The 17,964-nt window shown below is 42.5% G+C and overlaps 1 protein-coding gene across 1 annotated transcript; it reads left to right on the forward strand.

The window, feature by feature from the left end:
* The first annotated feature begins 1,611 nt into the window (after positions 1 to 1,611).
* LOC139422926 (vascular endothelial zinc finger 1-like) lies at positions 1,612 to 17,449 on the forward strand. Its single transcript, XM_071174403.1, has 6 exons — positions 1,612 to 1,710; positions 10,088 to 10,842; positions 12,159 to 12,228; positions 12,634 to 12,796; positions 14,357 to 14,392; positions 14,957 to 17,449. The coding sequence occupies exons 1-6, from the start codon at positions 1,678 to 1,680 to the stop codon at positions 15,304 to 15,306; spliced, it is 1,407 nt and encodes a 468-aa protein (XP_071030504.1). The 5' UTR covers positions 1,612 to 1,677; the 3' UTR covers positions 15,307 to 17,449.
* The last annotated feature ends 515 nt before the right edge of the window (positions 17,450 to 17,964 follow it).

Here is a 17,964-nt window from a genome sequence, read left to right on the forward strand (position 1 = left end):
AGAACAACCCTGGTCATCCCCATTGCCTCTGATCTGGCGGACTCACAAATTCTTTATTTGTAAATATTGTCTGAGTTTTGGAGTGTGCTCTTGGCTATACATAAATGGGGGAAAAAAAGAAAACTGCGCCATCTGGTTGGCTTGATATAAGCAATAAGAAATGATTTATACTTTTACTTTTTATACTTAAGTATATTTAAAACCAAACATTTTTTAGACTTTTACTCAAGTAGTATTTTACTGGGTGACTTTTACTTGAGTCATTTTCTATTAAGGTATCTTTACTTTTACTCAAGTATGACATTTGAGCACTTTTTCCACCACTGGTTATAAGTGATGTGCAGGTTCTATTATTTTTAATCAAGGTACCTTTATTTACATTGAGTGTACAAAAAATAAGGAACACCTGCTCTTTCCATTACAGACAGACTGATCAGGTGAATCCATGTGAAAGCATCTTTCATGTGGATTTGGCTCCTGAGTGGCGCAGCGGTCTAAGGCACTGCATCTCAGTGCAAGAGGCGTCTCTACAGTCCCTGGTTTGAATCCAGGCTGTATCACATCTGGATGTGATTGAGAATCCCATAGGGCACCACACAATTGCCCCAGCGTCGCCTGGGTTTGGCCGGGGTAGGCCGTCATTGTAAATAAGAATTTGATCTTAAATGACTTGCCTAGTTAAATAAAGGTGACATTTAACAAATAAAATAATTTATTAACCTGGTCAGTCTGTCATGGAAAGAGCAGGTGTTCCTTATGTTTTGTACACAGTGTAAATAAAGGTACCTTGATTAAAAATAATAGAACCTGCACATCACTGATTGAATAGGATTTAACAAGTTATATATATATATATATTTATCCACTTGTTGACAGATTAATTAAGGATTTTTAAGCTTGGAGAACATTTAGACATGAATTGTATGTGTGCCATTCAGTGGGTGAATGGGAAAGACAAAATATTTAAGTGCCTATACAGACTGTTGTATAACTAACTGTTGACTATCCGCTAACAAATGAGAACAAGATTGTCCTCATTAGGAAACGAAACGCTTTAAAAAAGCCGAGAAATAAACTAGTACTTCCAGCGCCGAGACCCCTAGAGGGCGTAGTTCTTCCATTACGTTTTGTATTAGACCATACGACGTTCTTTGGCGAACCTTGGGGCTAACTATTGTAGTTTTACCACGGAGATTACGAGTTTATGCAAAAAGTATTACCATGGTGCTTGTATTATGTGTAAGGTAATGCGATTCCGAGGTCAAAATGTTCCTCAACATTTATGAAGAAAAGCTCCCCAGTATTCCTACATTATGCCATCTGCGGAGCCATTGATTACCTCTGCTGTTTATTGAATGCCCCCTGCAGAATCAGGGAAACACAGACATAGGGGTGTTTGATACATTTAGTAGCCTACACCAGAAATATTAACACCCAGTTTCATATTCTACTTAATATAAGTTGGATATTTAGGTTATGTAAATGAATCATATTTGAAACCTTTGTTGTGCTGAAAATAAGTGATATACTTTCTTATGAAAACTCCATTATTGTCGCCCTAAAATGCTTTCAAAGTGGAACAGTCCAAGGGTTACAGGAAGTTGTAGCAGCTGCCATGTTTGGCTGCTTTGTTGTAGGTTTCTTGTAGGTTTCCTGCAGATTTTTTTAGGTGTTGCAATGGAACCGAGCTGGAGTACATTTCTATTTCAGGTAAGTGAACTTTGATACCCGAAAAGTAAGGTCATTGATGGAATAACTGTAGGAAACTAAAGACATTCACAGTCTGACGTTTTTCAAAGGTATAATTTTAAGTAAAGCTATCCAAGCAAAACAATGGTACATCAATCCAGGCTTCCAGCTGAGAGGTTGGGCATGACGTTTGGAAAAATGTTATTTTCTCTCTTTTTCTGTATTACTATGGTGATGGAAAAAACACAAATTAGTTGGCTTAGTTATCTAACTAACGTAAAGCTTTGTTTATGTTATGTAAGTTAGCTTGTTAGATCAAAGCCAGTAAACGTTATTCATAGATCGATCATTCGCAGGCTCCAAGAACCCCACAGCCAGCCTGTTTTTTTTTTATTTGCCCGGAACCGTTGATCCGTTTTTTTTCTGTCTGACGGTTTAACTTTACGTTATAAACAATGGCTAGCCAGTTAGCTAGTTTCCTAAAATAATCGGATCTCGGATCACTAGAAAGCGAGAAATACTTTCCCGATTGACGTTTAACGTTACTTCGTTGCTTTTTTTGCCAGTCAGCGTTTAAGTTTCTCCTTCCCCCTCAATGATTCAAAATAGCCAGCTAAGTTAGACCTACTAGCTAACATTATATGACCGCGAGTAAAGAAGGAATTCAATTTGCACACAAAATAAAAAGTGATTTATTTCAGTTTGCGAAAAGGAGATTTCAATCCATATAACTATCTCAGTTTTAGCTAACTAACCATTATATTATGCAACATTGTCAGCTGGTTATAGTTAACGTTACTATTTTTGTTTTTGGCCTGCATTCAAGCTTAGTTTCTTTCCAGATTTGCATTACAGCATCACTGCACCAACGTATCATATTTGGTTTATAAAATTGAACACATTTCTGCTAGCCTATTGGGCCGGGCATTAATAATAGCGATAAATAGTTTTTTCAAGCAGGTTAACAAAGGTCTAGCCTACAGTTGTAGTGGGATGATTATTGTTTGTTTTTAAACAAATTAAGGCCAGGGTAACCTTATGCAGCTAAGATTTTATCCGTTAGCTGGCTTCTTGTATTTTATCTGATTTAGATCCTTGGGGACTGTTGGAATAAATTGTCCTCATAGCTAGTCCTTTGGTTGTTGTGGAACTTGACACAAAAACTATTCAATCCGTTTGACCTACTCAGAGCTGGGCCTACAATGTTGCAATTCAAATAATGATGGTTGTGTTCAATTGGGCAACCTGGTTCACACCTGAATATAAATTGTCCCCGTCATAATATTAGTATCACACGTTTTATACATTATATTATAAACATTCCTTGGAGTTGACCTCACTCATAAAAGTATGCCTAGGCCCCCAGCAGGACTGGATCAGTTTAACAGTCTGAAATCGGAGCAGCCTGATCCCCCCCCCCCCCCCCCCCCAAGTGGTACATGGCTCCATCTTGAAAAATAGATTATTTATTTTTTGAATGGGAGCTCAGATTGTGTGAGTGTTTAAAATTCTTATTCTACGGGCAATCCCTTTTTAGCCCTGCTTTCTGCTTTGAAGTGATAGCTGTACCAGGGAAAATTACAGCAAACTCTGTTCTATTCCCGAAGTATTGGAAATGTGCAGCTGTTGCTGGCTAATTGGAGTGGGCCCAGAGCCTGTGTGCAGGGCCAAGTTGAGGCTAAGTGGCAGTCAGTCTCCAAATACTGAGCACAGTGCAGCAATTTTACTGAGGGTAGTATGGTGTTGTGTGATGTGATGATGCTAATGTTAACAGTCCCTCATTGATCAGTAGATGTTAGGAAGTGGCAAATGGGGTGAAAGTTGATGTTAAATGCAGCCCACTTGCTGAATTCTCCCATGCAACTGCTAGTTGCCATGAATCATTGTCATTTCATGTGACTCATTTTCACTTTAAGTGAGATTTTAAAGGATTTTTTCCCCTCATCTTGCGGTCAGTGCAGGAAACAAATACTGTCTATTTATACTAACATTATTATTATCTTAGGATCAACGAATCATGAAGATAACTATCAGATTTTCACCCCTATGGAGGAGCACTCTTTTGTTGTCTCAGTGTAGATTTCTTTTAGCCCATCTCATCAGACTATGAACCACTGTTTAATCAAACGGTTGCAGCTCAGGGCCAGAGGGATCAACCACCTGTCACTACTCAAGAGCAGAGGGGAAAAAATACTTTCACTTTGATTCCCCTTTTATGGAAAAAAAAGTGGTGCTTGACAAAGGCTATTGTGCTTTCTGAGAGAGCTAAAGTACACATAATCCTTCATTACTCATCTGCAACAGCGCATAATAAGAGGTGCGTCTGTCACTGGATGCCTTGTTCCTGACAGAAAGGCTGTGTGACGCTGGCTTCTGCGTCCGTATGACTCACGCTAAACGCCTCTCTCCTATGGAGCCCTAACTCGCTCATTGATCCCAAGGATGTTGGCAGCAGGGTAGCATGATAATGAGAATGGCCAGAACAACCTCTCCTATATGACTCAATCTGTCCCTGGAGTATGCTTGAATAGGCTACCACAAGTATTCATTTCGTCTAGTTTAGCCTACGTCTAGGGTCTTTTTATTGCTCCACCTACGTCCTGCAAGTACCAGAGCTGTAAAATACCTTCAGTTATGCCTATAGCTTATCCCACAGTAGAATGTTGGAACTGTCTGAGCAGTGATAGCTTACTGGGAAAACCCCAGGCAGGAATGTAATGTTCCAAAAATAACGATGTTCATTTCTGTTTTTAGGACATACTTGTTAGCTAATCTGACATTGAAAACAGTGGCAAGGCAATACATTTGCACTCAAATTAAGGTTATTCATCAATGTTCTTCAGATGACTACAAATGGTTTATTTTTCTCAAATCTGTGTAGGAAATGAACAACCATGCTACAAAGACTTTCAAAATGGTATTTCCTATTTTACATGTAATTGTTCTTACAGCAAATAGTTAATAAACCATTAAATGAATCACTGTTTGCTACATAATAAGTCTAAGCCAGTCACCGATCAGTAGTGTTGTTAGTGTCTTTTCAGAGTTGCTTATTCTCCCTGCCTTCCATTTTGATATTATTTGCATTGGAGTGACCCCAGCCTTCAGAGCACATTTGTATCAAAATGGTCAGAGCAGCGTGAAAGCGCTGCAGGCCCTGCACGTCTTTCTTGGGGCCAGGTTGTCTGCAGCAGCAGTGGCTGTGTCTTCTGCTGTCTGCAGTGTACAGCCCCCCCCCCCCCCCCCCCCCTCTGGGCCAGTAGGTCCTGTTCAGACAGCCCGCGAGAGGGCTAGAAAATCATGATATTGATGACTAATCCTGGATGGTAGTGAGTGTGAGCAGGTGCGCAGACAATAGAGGCGGGAGGGTGCGGTGGCGTTCTCCCTGAGTTCCTGGGTCTGAGAGCGCGTCTGGGCTGAGGTGTGTGTGTGTGTGTGTGTGTGTGTGTGTGTGTGTGTAGAAATTCAGGCCCTGGCCCATGAATAGAGGAGCCAAATGGGTGAAGATGTGCTTACAAAGACCTCTTGTTGAGCACTGAGTGCATCACTGGCTGGATTTGTCTTCCACAATGGGGCAGATGAAATAAGGAGGAGAATGTGGGATTTATTTTTATTTTCTCCTCCCCCTCTTCCAACCTCTCTCTTGGCTGGCCCTGGTGGGTGGATCGATGGATGGCTGACCATGAAAGGGAAGGGTCAGGTATTTGACCTTTCCCTTTCGTACTTGCGGAAGAGAACGCAGTTGTCTTAATTGCAGCGTCCCTCTTTTCATTTCAGTTGGTCAATGTGAGGATGTGTGTGTGTTTGTCTGTTTCCAGTTATTTTTCATCTGATGAAATGGCCATGTTTCTATTAACTCAATAAAGTGTTCACATCAGAAAGACCCAGATGAGAAGACTTTTCCTCTCCATCCTACTCTCTTATGCCTGCCTTTGGTCTCAGATGGAAATGGTCAGTGTGACCTGACCAATATGAATGTAAATTTTTGTAGGACCTGGCAGCAGCTTTTACTGGATACAGTTTTTTCTCTCCGGATGTCAAGATATTTGAGTTGCACCCAACCTGGGCTCTGAAGCTGATGAATGACAGTCAAGTTGTAGGCTAGCCTATATGTTAGTGATGGGGGGATTGATTGATTTTGTGTGCAAAATAATAAATAAATAAAGTTAACACCAAAATATGTTATATTTCATCCCAAAGCTTATTCTCTATCTTCTTTTTAAATAGTGAGCCAACATGTTTTTAGCACTTATTTCATTGACTGATCAACTCATATTATCATACTTTCTCTTCTCTCTGCAGCAGACATATCATAAGCTATATGTTTGGAACATCAAATTGCAAGTAAATGTCAGTAATTGAATCGTGATAGCAAAAATGTCAATACATAATCATATTGGCACCTAAGTATTGTGTAATATCGTATCGCGAGGTCCCTGGCAATTCCCAGACCTACTAAATATAACGGTCACTATTTGTGGGGTCCTCCTCCTCAATTTAAGAAGCTCCAATGAACAGCAATAATGACCCTTAACGGGCATGCTTGGCTCTCTTTGTGCACAGCAGCCCTAGTGCCGTTCTGCCGATTATGTTCTAGAGCGGGATGTTAAATCCATCCAGCCAGGCCTATCAGCTCTGCAGACGTCACACTGGCTACCATCACATGACTGTTTGAACTACACTAGATGAGAATACATTGACCTACGTTCTGCATAATTTAATGATAGATCACCTGAGGGTCATATTTCTCATAATAACCTAGTATATTTAGCTAGATAAACATGTTAAATTATGATAAACATTATACATATTTTCTAGTACATTGTGGGTCTGTAAGCAGACACAGTGCTGCCACAGTCGGAGGATCCCCAGTCACATCCTTTTCCTAAAAACATCCCTGTCTGTCTGGTGCGGTGTCTGTGCTCCCCTCAAGTGTAGTGCTTATCCCTGATCTAGAGGGCTGTTTAGTCTGCGCTGAAGCCAAGGAGCAGACAAGCAGACAACGTATTCCAGCGCTGCGTGATTTATTTATTAATGTCAGTCGGGTAGCTTCCCGCTTTGACGTCACTAACCTTCTCTCACAGCGGGGGACCTCTGCTCTGTCTGCTGTGCAGCATAACCATGTACTCTTTAAACTGAAACTGACTGATTTAGCAACAGCACATCAAGGCCTCTCACCTCTCTGCCAGCTCCTCTAATTGGGCTGCTTTGGGTGGTGGCTGAATCTGGTTCTTTATGTGGATGGCAGGTTTCACTTAGTGTATTCAGCGTAATATGGCAGAGATTCACCACTGCGGTTAGACATGGAGGCATCCTGTGGCTCTTGCCTGTACCTGGTGGCTCTCTATTTCCTGACGTGTGGCTAAGGAGATGGGGCTTAACCTGCACAGCCCCAGAGCCCATGCAGTCACACTGCTGAGGAGGAGAGTGGGTGGACTGTGTCTAATGCACACATTTCTGCAGTGGTGGGGAAAAAGTACCCAATTGCCATACTCAACCTAAAAATAGAAAATTGCTCAAGTAAAAGTCCCCTAGTAAAATACTACTAGAGTAAAAGTCCAAAAGTATTTGGTTTTAAATATACTTAAGTATCAAAAGTAAATGTAATTGCTCAAATATACGTAAGTATCAAAAGTATAAATCATTTCAATATTAAGCAAACCAGATGGCAAATTGTTGGTACTTTAAAAAAAAACATTTATGGATAGCCATGGGCACGCTCCAAAACTCAGACTTAATTTACAAATGAAGCATGTGTTTAGTGAGTCCACCAGATAAGAGGCTGAAGGGATGACCAGGGATGTTCTTTTGAATTAGATAATGTTATTGTCTTACTAAGCATTCAAAATGTAATGAGTACTTTTGGGTGTCAGGGAAAATGTATGGAGTAAAAAGTACATCATTTTCTTTAGGAATGTAGTAAAGTAAAAGTTGTCCGAAATAGTGAAGTACAGATACTGCAAAAAACGACATAAGTAGTACTTTAAAGTATTTTTACTTAAGTACTTTACACCACTGCATTTCTGTTAATTCTATAGTTTTTTTGTTTATGTTTTAGGGACACGTTTGGAATGTCCATTGTAATGTTGACCTACTAGCTAACCAGGGGAGCACCTTGTTTGGTTTAGCTAAACTCATGCACAGGCTGCTGCTGGGGGCACTAAGCTGGATTCTTCCAAGCCTGTCTCTATTTTGGCAGACTACTTTTGCACACATGACAAATGAGCACCACCATGACAGGGATCATTTTTCATATAGCAGATTTAGATTCCTCAGCAGCAGCAGGCTGTTTGTGTGCCTCCTCACTAATGACACAGCCAGGGCCTATTTTTGTCCCTGTAAAACATCCACAGTCATTGACCCTGCTTTTTTTTTTGCGTATTTCGTCAAATAGATGCCCCAAACATCAGTACTTGTGGCTCGGCACAAAGATGATTCTTTATATGGGACTTGGAAGTCAACAGAGCCAAGCAACTACTTGCAGTGGGGTTTTAGCAAATGATTTTCCCAGTCAGTGTGGTTTTAGACTAAAGGGTTATTGTGATGATTATCTGGCTGAATGTTTTCAGATCTTCCAGTGCATTTCGTCCGGTTGTGTTGTTCGGCTGTCTCTCTTGCATGTCATTCAGCAGAGGGGCGGAAGTGCTGACTAGAACCCCCGCTGATATACTTTCAGTCTGCTCACTGCTCTGTTCTGGCCCCCGTGGTCTACTCTGCCACGCATGCGCCCAGAATGACTCACTGTCTATTTCGGTGTGGCTTCAGACGCAGTGGCTTGCGCCTCGCAATCACACCCGCAGGCAGTCGCGCTTTCACTCTCCAACTCTTTGCAGCGTCAATTCAGTGGAAGAGCTGTGAAATCACGTCAGAAAGGGCACCGTACAAAGCCAGTGTTAAATCTCCATATGTTGTGTAAACACATGTAACTACGAGGCCCAAGGCTAAAAGCTCAGACAACGCTACTATTGTCGAACGTTTGCCTGCCAGTACAGTACTTAGCACATCTGAAGTGTCGGCAGTTAAAAAAAAAAAAAGAAGCCCTTGTTGATACTAGCCGGAAGGTCACAACTAGATAACTACCTAGCAAAATGAAGAAACTATTTAATTCACTCTCCATAATCCCATACTGCCAGTGCCCGCCCCAAGCCAATGGTTTAGCTAGCTATCTAGCTTTAGCATCTTCGCTAACTAGCACAACAGTGCAGTGTCCTTAGCTAGCTAACACATGCAGCAGCTTCATGGAAACTAGCGAATCCATTGTGATTTAATTATGTCAGTACTAGCTAGCTACAGTGGTTAGCTAGCTTGGAGGAAGTATTTGATGTTGTGCACTTGGTACCACCAAGACTTCCTAGAGCTGGCCGCCCGGCCAAACTGAGCAATCGGATGAGAAGGGCCTTGGTCAGGGAGGTAACCAAGAAGCTGATGGTCACTTTGAGGGTTCCTCTGTGGCGATGGGAGAACCTTCCAGAAGGACAACCATCTCTGCAGCACTCCATCAATCAGGCCTTTATGGTAGTGGCCAGACGGAAGCCACTCAGTAAAAGACACATGACAGCCCGCTTGGAGTTTGACAAAAGGCACCTAAAGGACACTTAGACCATGACAAACAAGATTCTCTGGTCTGATGAAACCAAGATTGAACTCTTTGGCCTGAAAGCCAAGTGTCACGTCTGGAGGAAACCTGGTGGCAGCATCATGCTGTGGGGAAGTTCTTTAGCAGCAGGGACTGGGAGACTAGTCAGGATTGAGGGAAAGATTAATGGAGCAAAGTAGAAAGAGATCCTTGATGAAAACCTGCTTCCGAGTGCTAAGGACCTCGGAGTGGGGCGAAGGTTCCCCTTCCAACAGGACAACAGCCCAAAGCACACAGCCAAGACACCGCAGGAGTGGCTTTGGGACAAGTCTCTGAATGTCCTTGAGTGGCCCGGCCCAGACTTGAACTCGATCGAACATCTCTGGAGAGACCTGAAAATAGCTCTGCTGCGATGCTCCCCGTCCAACCTGACAGAGCTTGAGAGGATCTGCAGAGAAGAATGGGGGAAACTCCCCAAATACAGGTTTGCCAAGATTGTAGTGTCATACTCAAGAAGACTCAATGCTGTAATCGCTGCCAAAGGTGCTTCAACAAAGTATTTAGTAAAGGGTCTGAGTACTTATGTAGATGTAATATTTCAGTTTTTTTTTTAATAGATTTTCAACATTTCTCAACCTGTTTTTGCTTTGTCATTATCGTGTATTGGGTGTAGATTGATGAGGGGGGAGGGACAATATAATCAATTTTAGAACAAGGCTGTAACGTAACAAAATGTGGAACAAGTCAAGGAGTCTGACTACTTTCCAAATGCACTGTATGTTGTTGACCAGTGTTTAAACTTGCTGTGCTGTGTCTCTACAGCAGGCCAATGAAGCCCTCCACCACCAGCACCAGGTGGCCCAGAACAGCCTGCTGCCGCTGCTCAACTCTGGAAATGAGCCGGTGGACCAGAAGCCTGTGATGCCCATCCCCCTGGACCAGAAACCCCCCGCCAGTGCCGCAGAGCTCCTCAAAGACAACGTGGCCAGCGGGGCAGGTGGCGGCAGGGGACCCATGCCCGTGGTGAAGAAGGAGCACAAGAGCAAGACACCCTTCATCTGCGGCTACTGCAACAAGGCCTTCCGTGACAGCTACCACCTGCGGCGCCACGAGTCCTGCCACACGGGCATCAAGATGGTGTCGCGGCCCAAGAAGACGGCCCAGACGGCCCCCACCATGGTGCCCTTCATCTCCAGCCTGCCCAGGGAGAACAGTGGGCAGCCCTCCTACATCTCCACCATCGCAGGCATCCTCACCACGGCCACCACCTCCGTGTCCTCAGCCTCCAGCATCATGTCTCCAGTCTCTATGATCAACATGCCGCAGCAGAGCCAGCCCAAGAAGCCTGCCAAGCCTGTGAAGAAGAACCATGGCTGTGAGATGTGTGGCAAGGCCTTCCGAGACGTCTACCACCTGAACCGTCACAAGCTGTCCCATTCGGACGAGAAGCCCTTCCAGTGCCCCATCTGCCAACAGCGCTTCAAGAGGAAGGACCGCATGACATACCATGTGCGCTCTCACGACGGTGGAGTCCACAAGCCATACGTCTGCTCCGTGTGTGGGAAAGGCTTCTCCAGGTAGGCTCCAGCCATGCACTTTCACTAATCCCGGCTAGCTGTTTTATATTTCAAATAAAAGTGCTTTCTATTTATTACAAACTCATTTGAACTCCAACATCAACCAATTTTGATTGGTTAGTCTACAATTTCTATGTGGTGTTAGATGAGCACTGAGATGGAGTGTTTGACCATCTGTTGTTCAATGTTACATTTTACATGTCCCATTGACAGCTGCCCTCAGGCTCACGGATTTATAGTGTTGAATAGTCTTGACTCTGTGCCTTTGTGGTCCCCAGCATGTTTAAACAGTTGCGTTTTTAGAGAGCAGTTCAACTTGTGTCCCAGAGTTCCCTCTTGCGAGGACAGGCAAAGGAGAGGAGCTAGGCTGGGGTTCCCGCCAGCTTGTCACCACTTCCCCTTCCCCAGGGAATGCCATTAAAACAGGCCTGGGAGGCAGCAGCCTGGGATTTCCTTTAACCTAGCACCTAGTTTTCCCACTCTGCTCCAGTGTTGCTGCTTACAGGGTCCTGTTTGTTTTAAGTCTGAGCCACCTGGAATGACTGAGCATTCCTGTCTTTCCAAGCAAAGCCAACAGTGGCCTTGAAAGATGGCCTCTTTCAACATTTACGGCAACATCCACTCACTACTTCCAGTTATGCATCATTAGTCATATGTGCAATTCATTGGCATGAGTAATGGCAAAATATATAACAAATGACCATTGAAAACCCAAGAAGCAAAGAGCTCTTACAGCTTGTTGTTCAAATAACAGCAGAAGTTTGGTGTGAGTGAATATTCCAGCGTCTCAAACTGATGTAAACATTATGCTCTCTGTCCAAACTATAATCTCAGAGCCCGGCTTGGTTCCAACACAGTGACGCAGAGGTTTATCGGGACACTGAAAAGTGAGAGGCCGGCTGGCAGAATAACGCAACTCTTAGTCACTGGCAGTTCTGCAGGCACTCTGTCTGTCTGGAAGCTGCTGTCCTCCTCAGTTAACAGTGAAACGAGGAGAACAGCCATTCCGGTTCACAGCACTCCTGAAAATATTCTAATTGACTCCTCTCCTTTGTAACAAAACCACTACCAGTGTGAGTGTTTTGCTTTGGCCTAGCTGCCTGTGTTAGTTATCCACACCATCATCGGTGATGAAATGATTTAGTTCCCAGCCTGTCTGCTGTAGTCCAGGTTTTCAGTCAAACTAACTAATGGTGCTGCGATGAGTGGGCTGAGTGAACATTTGAGTCAAGTAAAGGTCATAAGTACAGTGTGTGTTGTGTGTCCATTAATATTCTACAGCAAGATTGTAACTTTTCTTATTTTCTCTCCTCCAGGCCAGACCACCTGAGCTGCCATGTGAAGCATGTCCACTCCTCAGAAAGACCATTCAAATGCCAAGTAACGGTAAGAGAGAGCTAGAACTGTACTGTGTGGCCTCATTAGGGCCACTTGTCAGCAGCTCATTATTGACAACTTGAGCTGCATGTCTGTCGTCTAGCATCAATTCTCCCACTTTGCACTTTCCTTTCTGTCGGCGCGGACAGTAATTGTTAGTTTCCTATGCTAGACTAGTGTCTTTTAAAATGAGCCCATTAGTCATAGTGTTGTAATGGCAGTCTGTCCACAACACCACACTGCAGTATACCCTGTGGCCCCAGTAGAGATTTATGACTATCTATAAGCCTTTAAAGTTGGACATGTTCCATCCAGGCTTCACTTAGCACCGAGCTGGAGCACGAAGCTGTGTTGTCCTATGAATAGTGGTGTGCCTCTGGTCTGACCTTCTGACCTTGTCCTGTCCTCTCCCAGGCCTGTACTTCTGCCTTCGCCACCAAAGACCGACTGCGCTCCCACATGATCCGACATGAAGGGAAGGTCACCTGCAACATCTGCGGCAAGATGCTGAGCGCAGCCTACATCACCAGCCATCTAAAGACACACGGCCAGACCAACTTTAACTCCTGTAACAAAGGTATGTCATGTCAGTCCTCTCTCACCAACCACCTCCCCCCTCCCAACTCAAATAAAATCGTTTCAGGTTTTACATTCCTAATAAATAAATAAAAAAGTGAGAAACTGTTTTAAAATGACAACTTTTGAAGCCCTTTTAAGTAATTTTACTTAATTATTTTGTACACACTTTGAACATTCACACTCCTCAATCCACAACTGACATTTTCCTAGAAGTTGTCTTTTACTCCATACCAAGACAGTGTGCCAGAGGCCAGTGTCTGGGCAAACCTTACATGACAGTGAAAATATCATCTGATTGATTGGTGCTGACTTCATCCTCAGGCAGGTTTCAGTCTCTGTGTAGTTAGAGTAGCACTACAGGACATGGAAAGTCCCACCGAACATTGTCCATGATGGGTATTACCATGTCTTCTTCGCTGGTTACATTTTGCCCCAATTCCCTTGAGTACCATTCTGTTTTTAAACATGAATTGGATGTTTGTCTGAGTGGAGAGATGTATATGCTGTGCTGTTTTTTGTGGGTCTTCTGCTTGAGGTATGTAATCTGATGACATGTATTCTCGTTGACAGAAGTGAATGGCCTGTGGCAGAAATATGTTCTAAATTTAAAGTGCTTTCAGCAATTGGCTCGTGTTGGAGCAGAGAGAAGTGGAACATAGACAATGATATCTGATCCAACCACAGCAAACTTACAGCTCCTCCACTCAATTGATTTGTGCAGCTTGCAAGATAATTAGAAGAGGGAGGGCAGGGTTTTTCTCAGAGTATTGCTCTTCCGTTAGTCTTTCTCATTAGTGTTATTGATATATATATTTGGTGGTATTGACTCTTTGTATTACTGCTCAGTAAATAATTCTGAGAAATCACTGGCACCGTAACCGTTTGAATATACTAAATGTATAATACATAACATGGAGGTCAAGTTCAGCCCAATAACTGGCTTCTTCCTCAGCCCTTGTGCTATAACTGTCTGTATTTCCTGATTTGTTTATTCATCTGTGAATTTCCATTTGTGAAAGTGCTGTATTGGAGTTGTGGTGATTCAGGCCGTAAGCCAACGTCTTTTTGTGATTCTCCTGTGGAACATGTACAACCCTGTTCATCTTTTCCCATCCAGAGAACACTGCATCATAACGCCATTACACATGGATCACTGCTCAGAGGTGTAGTCAATAACAAAGTATAGCCTAGCTCAGGCCACCTAATCAACATTTCTAAGTTTCCTCTTTCAGTTACACATAGACAGAAGATGCAACAAGTTCTTTCCCTGGCCACTGAAAGAAAAGCTTCACTGCTGTGTTGTGTATTCACTCTGCGTTAGCTGCCACCTGAATGAGCACTGCCACATACAGCACAGAGAACACTACAAGTAGGATATTGTTTGTCACCACAGTAAGCGTATGGCCCATTCCCTCCCCCTGGGGACTAGCAAGCCGGGTAGTGTGTACCCACCTGAAGTGGGGCCAGTAGAGTGCACTGAGAGGCGTCCTAGCGGAGCAGCCTTGGCTGGCCTGCAGACAGTCCATTATAACCCATGTGTGTCTGTATTTCTGAATAGGGGACTGGCAGTGGAACTCCTCAGGGGGACGAAAAGGTAATGATAACATAGCATCGTGTGAATCTAACCCTAACCCTCCTCCCAAGAATACAGTCACATCACACACACACACACACACACGCGCAAGGATAAATACTTATGCCAGTGTGCCACTTCATCATCATTGCATCCATGGAAATGTTGTCTTGTAGATTTCTGTTCTAATTTTAAAACTGTTTTATTATACTTTGCACAGCAAGAATGACCAAGTTAATGTTTTGCCTATACGTGATTACCTGCTTCGGTATTTGTTTTACAAGAACATGCATTTAAAATGGTTAATGGTTATTAATGTAAAAGTTATTTTAGTTTAGTCAGTGTGCTGCAGTAAAGATGGAGAGGAATGCCGACTGCATATACTGCAAAAATAATCTCTGGACTATTTCACACACATTTAAGTGTGGAGATCATTTTTCTGCAGTGTATGGAGAGCATTCCTCCCTCTGCTTAATGATGGAGAATAACCAATAACTATCATTGTAAAGCTATTGTTCGATTGGTTTAGCAGTGAAGGAAAGGACAACATCTTTAATACTATATCCTCTATCCCCTGTTCTCTAGATAATGACATTCACAACTCTGCCTCAGCCACACCTGTAACAGCCTCCGCCCCCATCACCACCACGATGAACCGGGGCAACTCCATCAACAACCCTGTCACAATAGCGGCGCAAATGAACATTTCCACCAATACAGTTAACGTCAGCCTCCAACACCCAGTCACCATCACTGGGCCCGTCAACATCGCCTCGGTCAACATCCCTACCACGGCACACATGAATATCGCCCACCCTCTGGCCATCAGCACCCCCATGTCCATGACAATGTCCGGGCCCCTCAACATCGCCATGAGATCCATGGAGAGTATGTCTTTTCTGTCCCAGGTCCTGCCTTCGTCCCCACCCTGGTAAAAACAAAACGAGATGGAGAGAAAAGGAGAAAAATGAACCATCTTTCCCTAACCCTCTGGCCCCTGACCCCGTGCCCCTTCCTCAGACATGGAAATGAACATTTAGCCTACTTGTGCCATGCAGTGGAGAGAACTACCCTGTCACATGGCTCCACCCCAACCAATGTTACATCACAGAAGAGAGAACCAGAACAGTTGTGTAGAAGTTAGATAGGGTTTTGTCTATTATCTGAAGGATGTCAAACCTAGATGTAGTGAGTCGGATAGTGTTAAACAGTGATGTCAACATTCCAGTCACAGTAGGATTAACAAGAGGGGGGGGACACAAGCCTCACATAAACACCCATACCTTTGCAATGGGAGAAAAAAAATCAACATTTTAAAAGGACTAATGCAATAAGTATGAATTGTTGGTTTTATTGTTCCACAAGTTATCTTGCAAAGACAATGTGTTATGTTTTATCTATAGCCTGCTAATCCGTATTTAATGTTTTTAGGAGATGAGTTCAACAAAAGGGACAAAGACTTCCATTTGGACGGAAGGTTATTCTTTTTTTCCACATCTGTGTATCCTTGTTTTTCAAATTGGATGTATGCTCTTGAGGTACATTGACTAACTTGTACAGTTGTCATGTTAATGTATTATCACCGTCAACAATTTATTCTGTATTTTGTTGAAGTGGATATCTGGACATTGTCCCTGTTGACTGTTAAATATGTATAATTAGGATAGTTATTTTCTCTTTTATTAGGGATGGCAGAGGTGTTTCTTTTATTTGGTCATCAGTTGATGTCAATTGTTTTATACAAACTGAGAAAGGAACTAGTCTTGCACTGAAAGCATATCCCATGTGTAACTAAACAGCAGTATTATCAAAGATCAAATTGGAGCGTTAGGTAACCAGCCTACATAATAACAGGGCCATCTAGTGGTTTACAAATGCCATTGAGGGAATGGTCCTGAAGTTCACCAATGTTTATTTCTTAAACTATTATTATCATGTTGGTGACAGATTAGTTTTGTTAGAAATATTTTGTAACCTTTTATAATTTTGTTTTTGAGGACCCCAAAAGTTTGGACCTTCTGCTCAGGAAACTCGCTGAGAGTAGCCCAGTCAACTTTATTTTAGGTTTTAATTGAATACATGTCTAACTTAATCCTGGTCTTTCCCATGTTACTTTGTAATATTTAACTCACCATACATCTTTGTTTGTTAAAAGAAAAAAGTAGAAGTCCTTCAAAGACTAGGGATCCAAGAACTCTTATTTTTGTTAACATAGCCGTCCATTTTAATAATATTGTAATCCATTTCAGTCTCCGCCTGTGTCATGGTGATTTATGGACTGATGTATGAAGAACAAAACACTAATGATTTCTGAGAAGGGTATGAAAATAATGAATTACTAGATCATGTTGTAGTGTTGCTGCAGCCGAAGGAAGGCCAGGATTTAGGCAAGTCGGGCCAGCATGTCCTGGGCAGCACATCTCTGACATTATGGCTGTTAAGACCCATAGATTACCATTACTAGATAAGACTTCTTACTTGGCTAAACCTAAGGATGTTCTCTCTAACAGTTTTCTTTGTTGAATGCCATATCACCGTTGCAAGGTTTTTGTGCTGTGTGAGGTATAGTATACTCTGTCCTGAAAGAACACACACACACACACACAAGATGCATGTGAGTTGTATTTCCCTATGAGTTTTTTCAAAGAAAGTCCAATGATGTGTTTTCTTATGCATTGAGTAGATGCACTGTAATTGCCTATTCTGCTTGCCAAATTTTATACAATTATGAGATGCAACTAAGTGAATATTTTGAATTGAACGTTTCAGCATTTTTAACAAAAAAATTAAATGATTTGGAAATTATTGGGACACCTGTGAAGGCAGTTGAATGTATATCTTTGTACAAAACAATTTTAGTTCTGAGGATGTGGTAGTTAAAATACTAGACATGTGAAAGAATCTTTTGTATTAGAACATTAACAGCGGTAATTTTGTATATATGAAGACTTTCTGATTAGCAGAAAGGTAAAACATTCCTACATTTTTTTAAATGTATGTTTGTCAAATTACGTAAACATGCGCAATGTTTTATTTGCCTTCTATTTGGGATGTCTAAATAAAATGACTAAAACATGATGGTTGGGTGGCTGTGTGCCATTTCCTGATTAGTCAGTCAGCAGTGGGATGCTAACTATTCCACTCATTAGAGAGCTTTTACTCTCACCCCACAGCTTAATTGACAGCAATAGTGTTTAATCTTTTGTCAGATTGCTTTGTGCCATTTTGGATTTTAGGCAACAACAAAAAAAAACTTTCCTTTTTTCAGCGATAGAGACACCAAGGGCCGGTTTCCCAGACACAGATTAAGCCTCGTCCTAGACAAAGAAATATTTGTCAACAGAGATTCACGATGGAAATCACTACCTATTCCAAGACTAGGCTTAATCAGTGTCTGTGAAACCAACCTATAGATGCTCTATTGATTTACTGATGTCACGGAAATGACCTTTCCAGTCTGTATGGCCTGCTGCAGAATAAATTACAATTGATGTGCTGTTTATTCAGGTCAAATGTCAATTTCCCCCTCCTTTTCAACTGATCCTCTTCTGTGTACACCGTTCAAGGTGGCTGGATGATGCACCCTATTTAAA

This window comes from Oncorhynchus clarkii, chromosome 12, assembly GCF_045791955.1.
Source record: "Oncorhynchus clarkii lewisi isolate Uvic-CL-2024 chromosome 12, UVic_Ocla_1.0, whole genome shotgun sequence".
Taxonomy (NCBI): domain Eukaryota; kingdom Metazoa; phylum Chordata; class Actinopteri; order Salmoniformes; family Salmonidae; genus Oncorhynchus; species Oncorhynchus clarkii.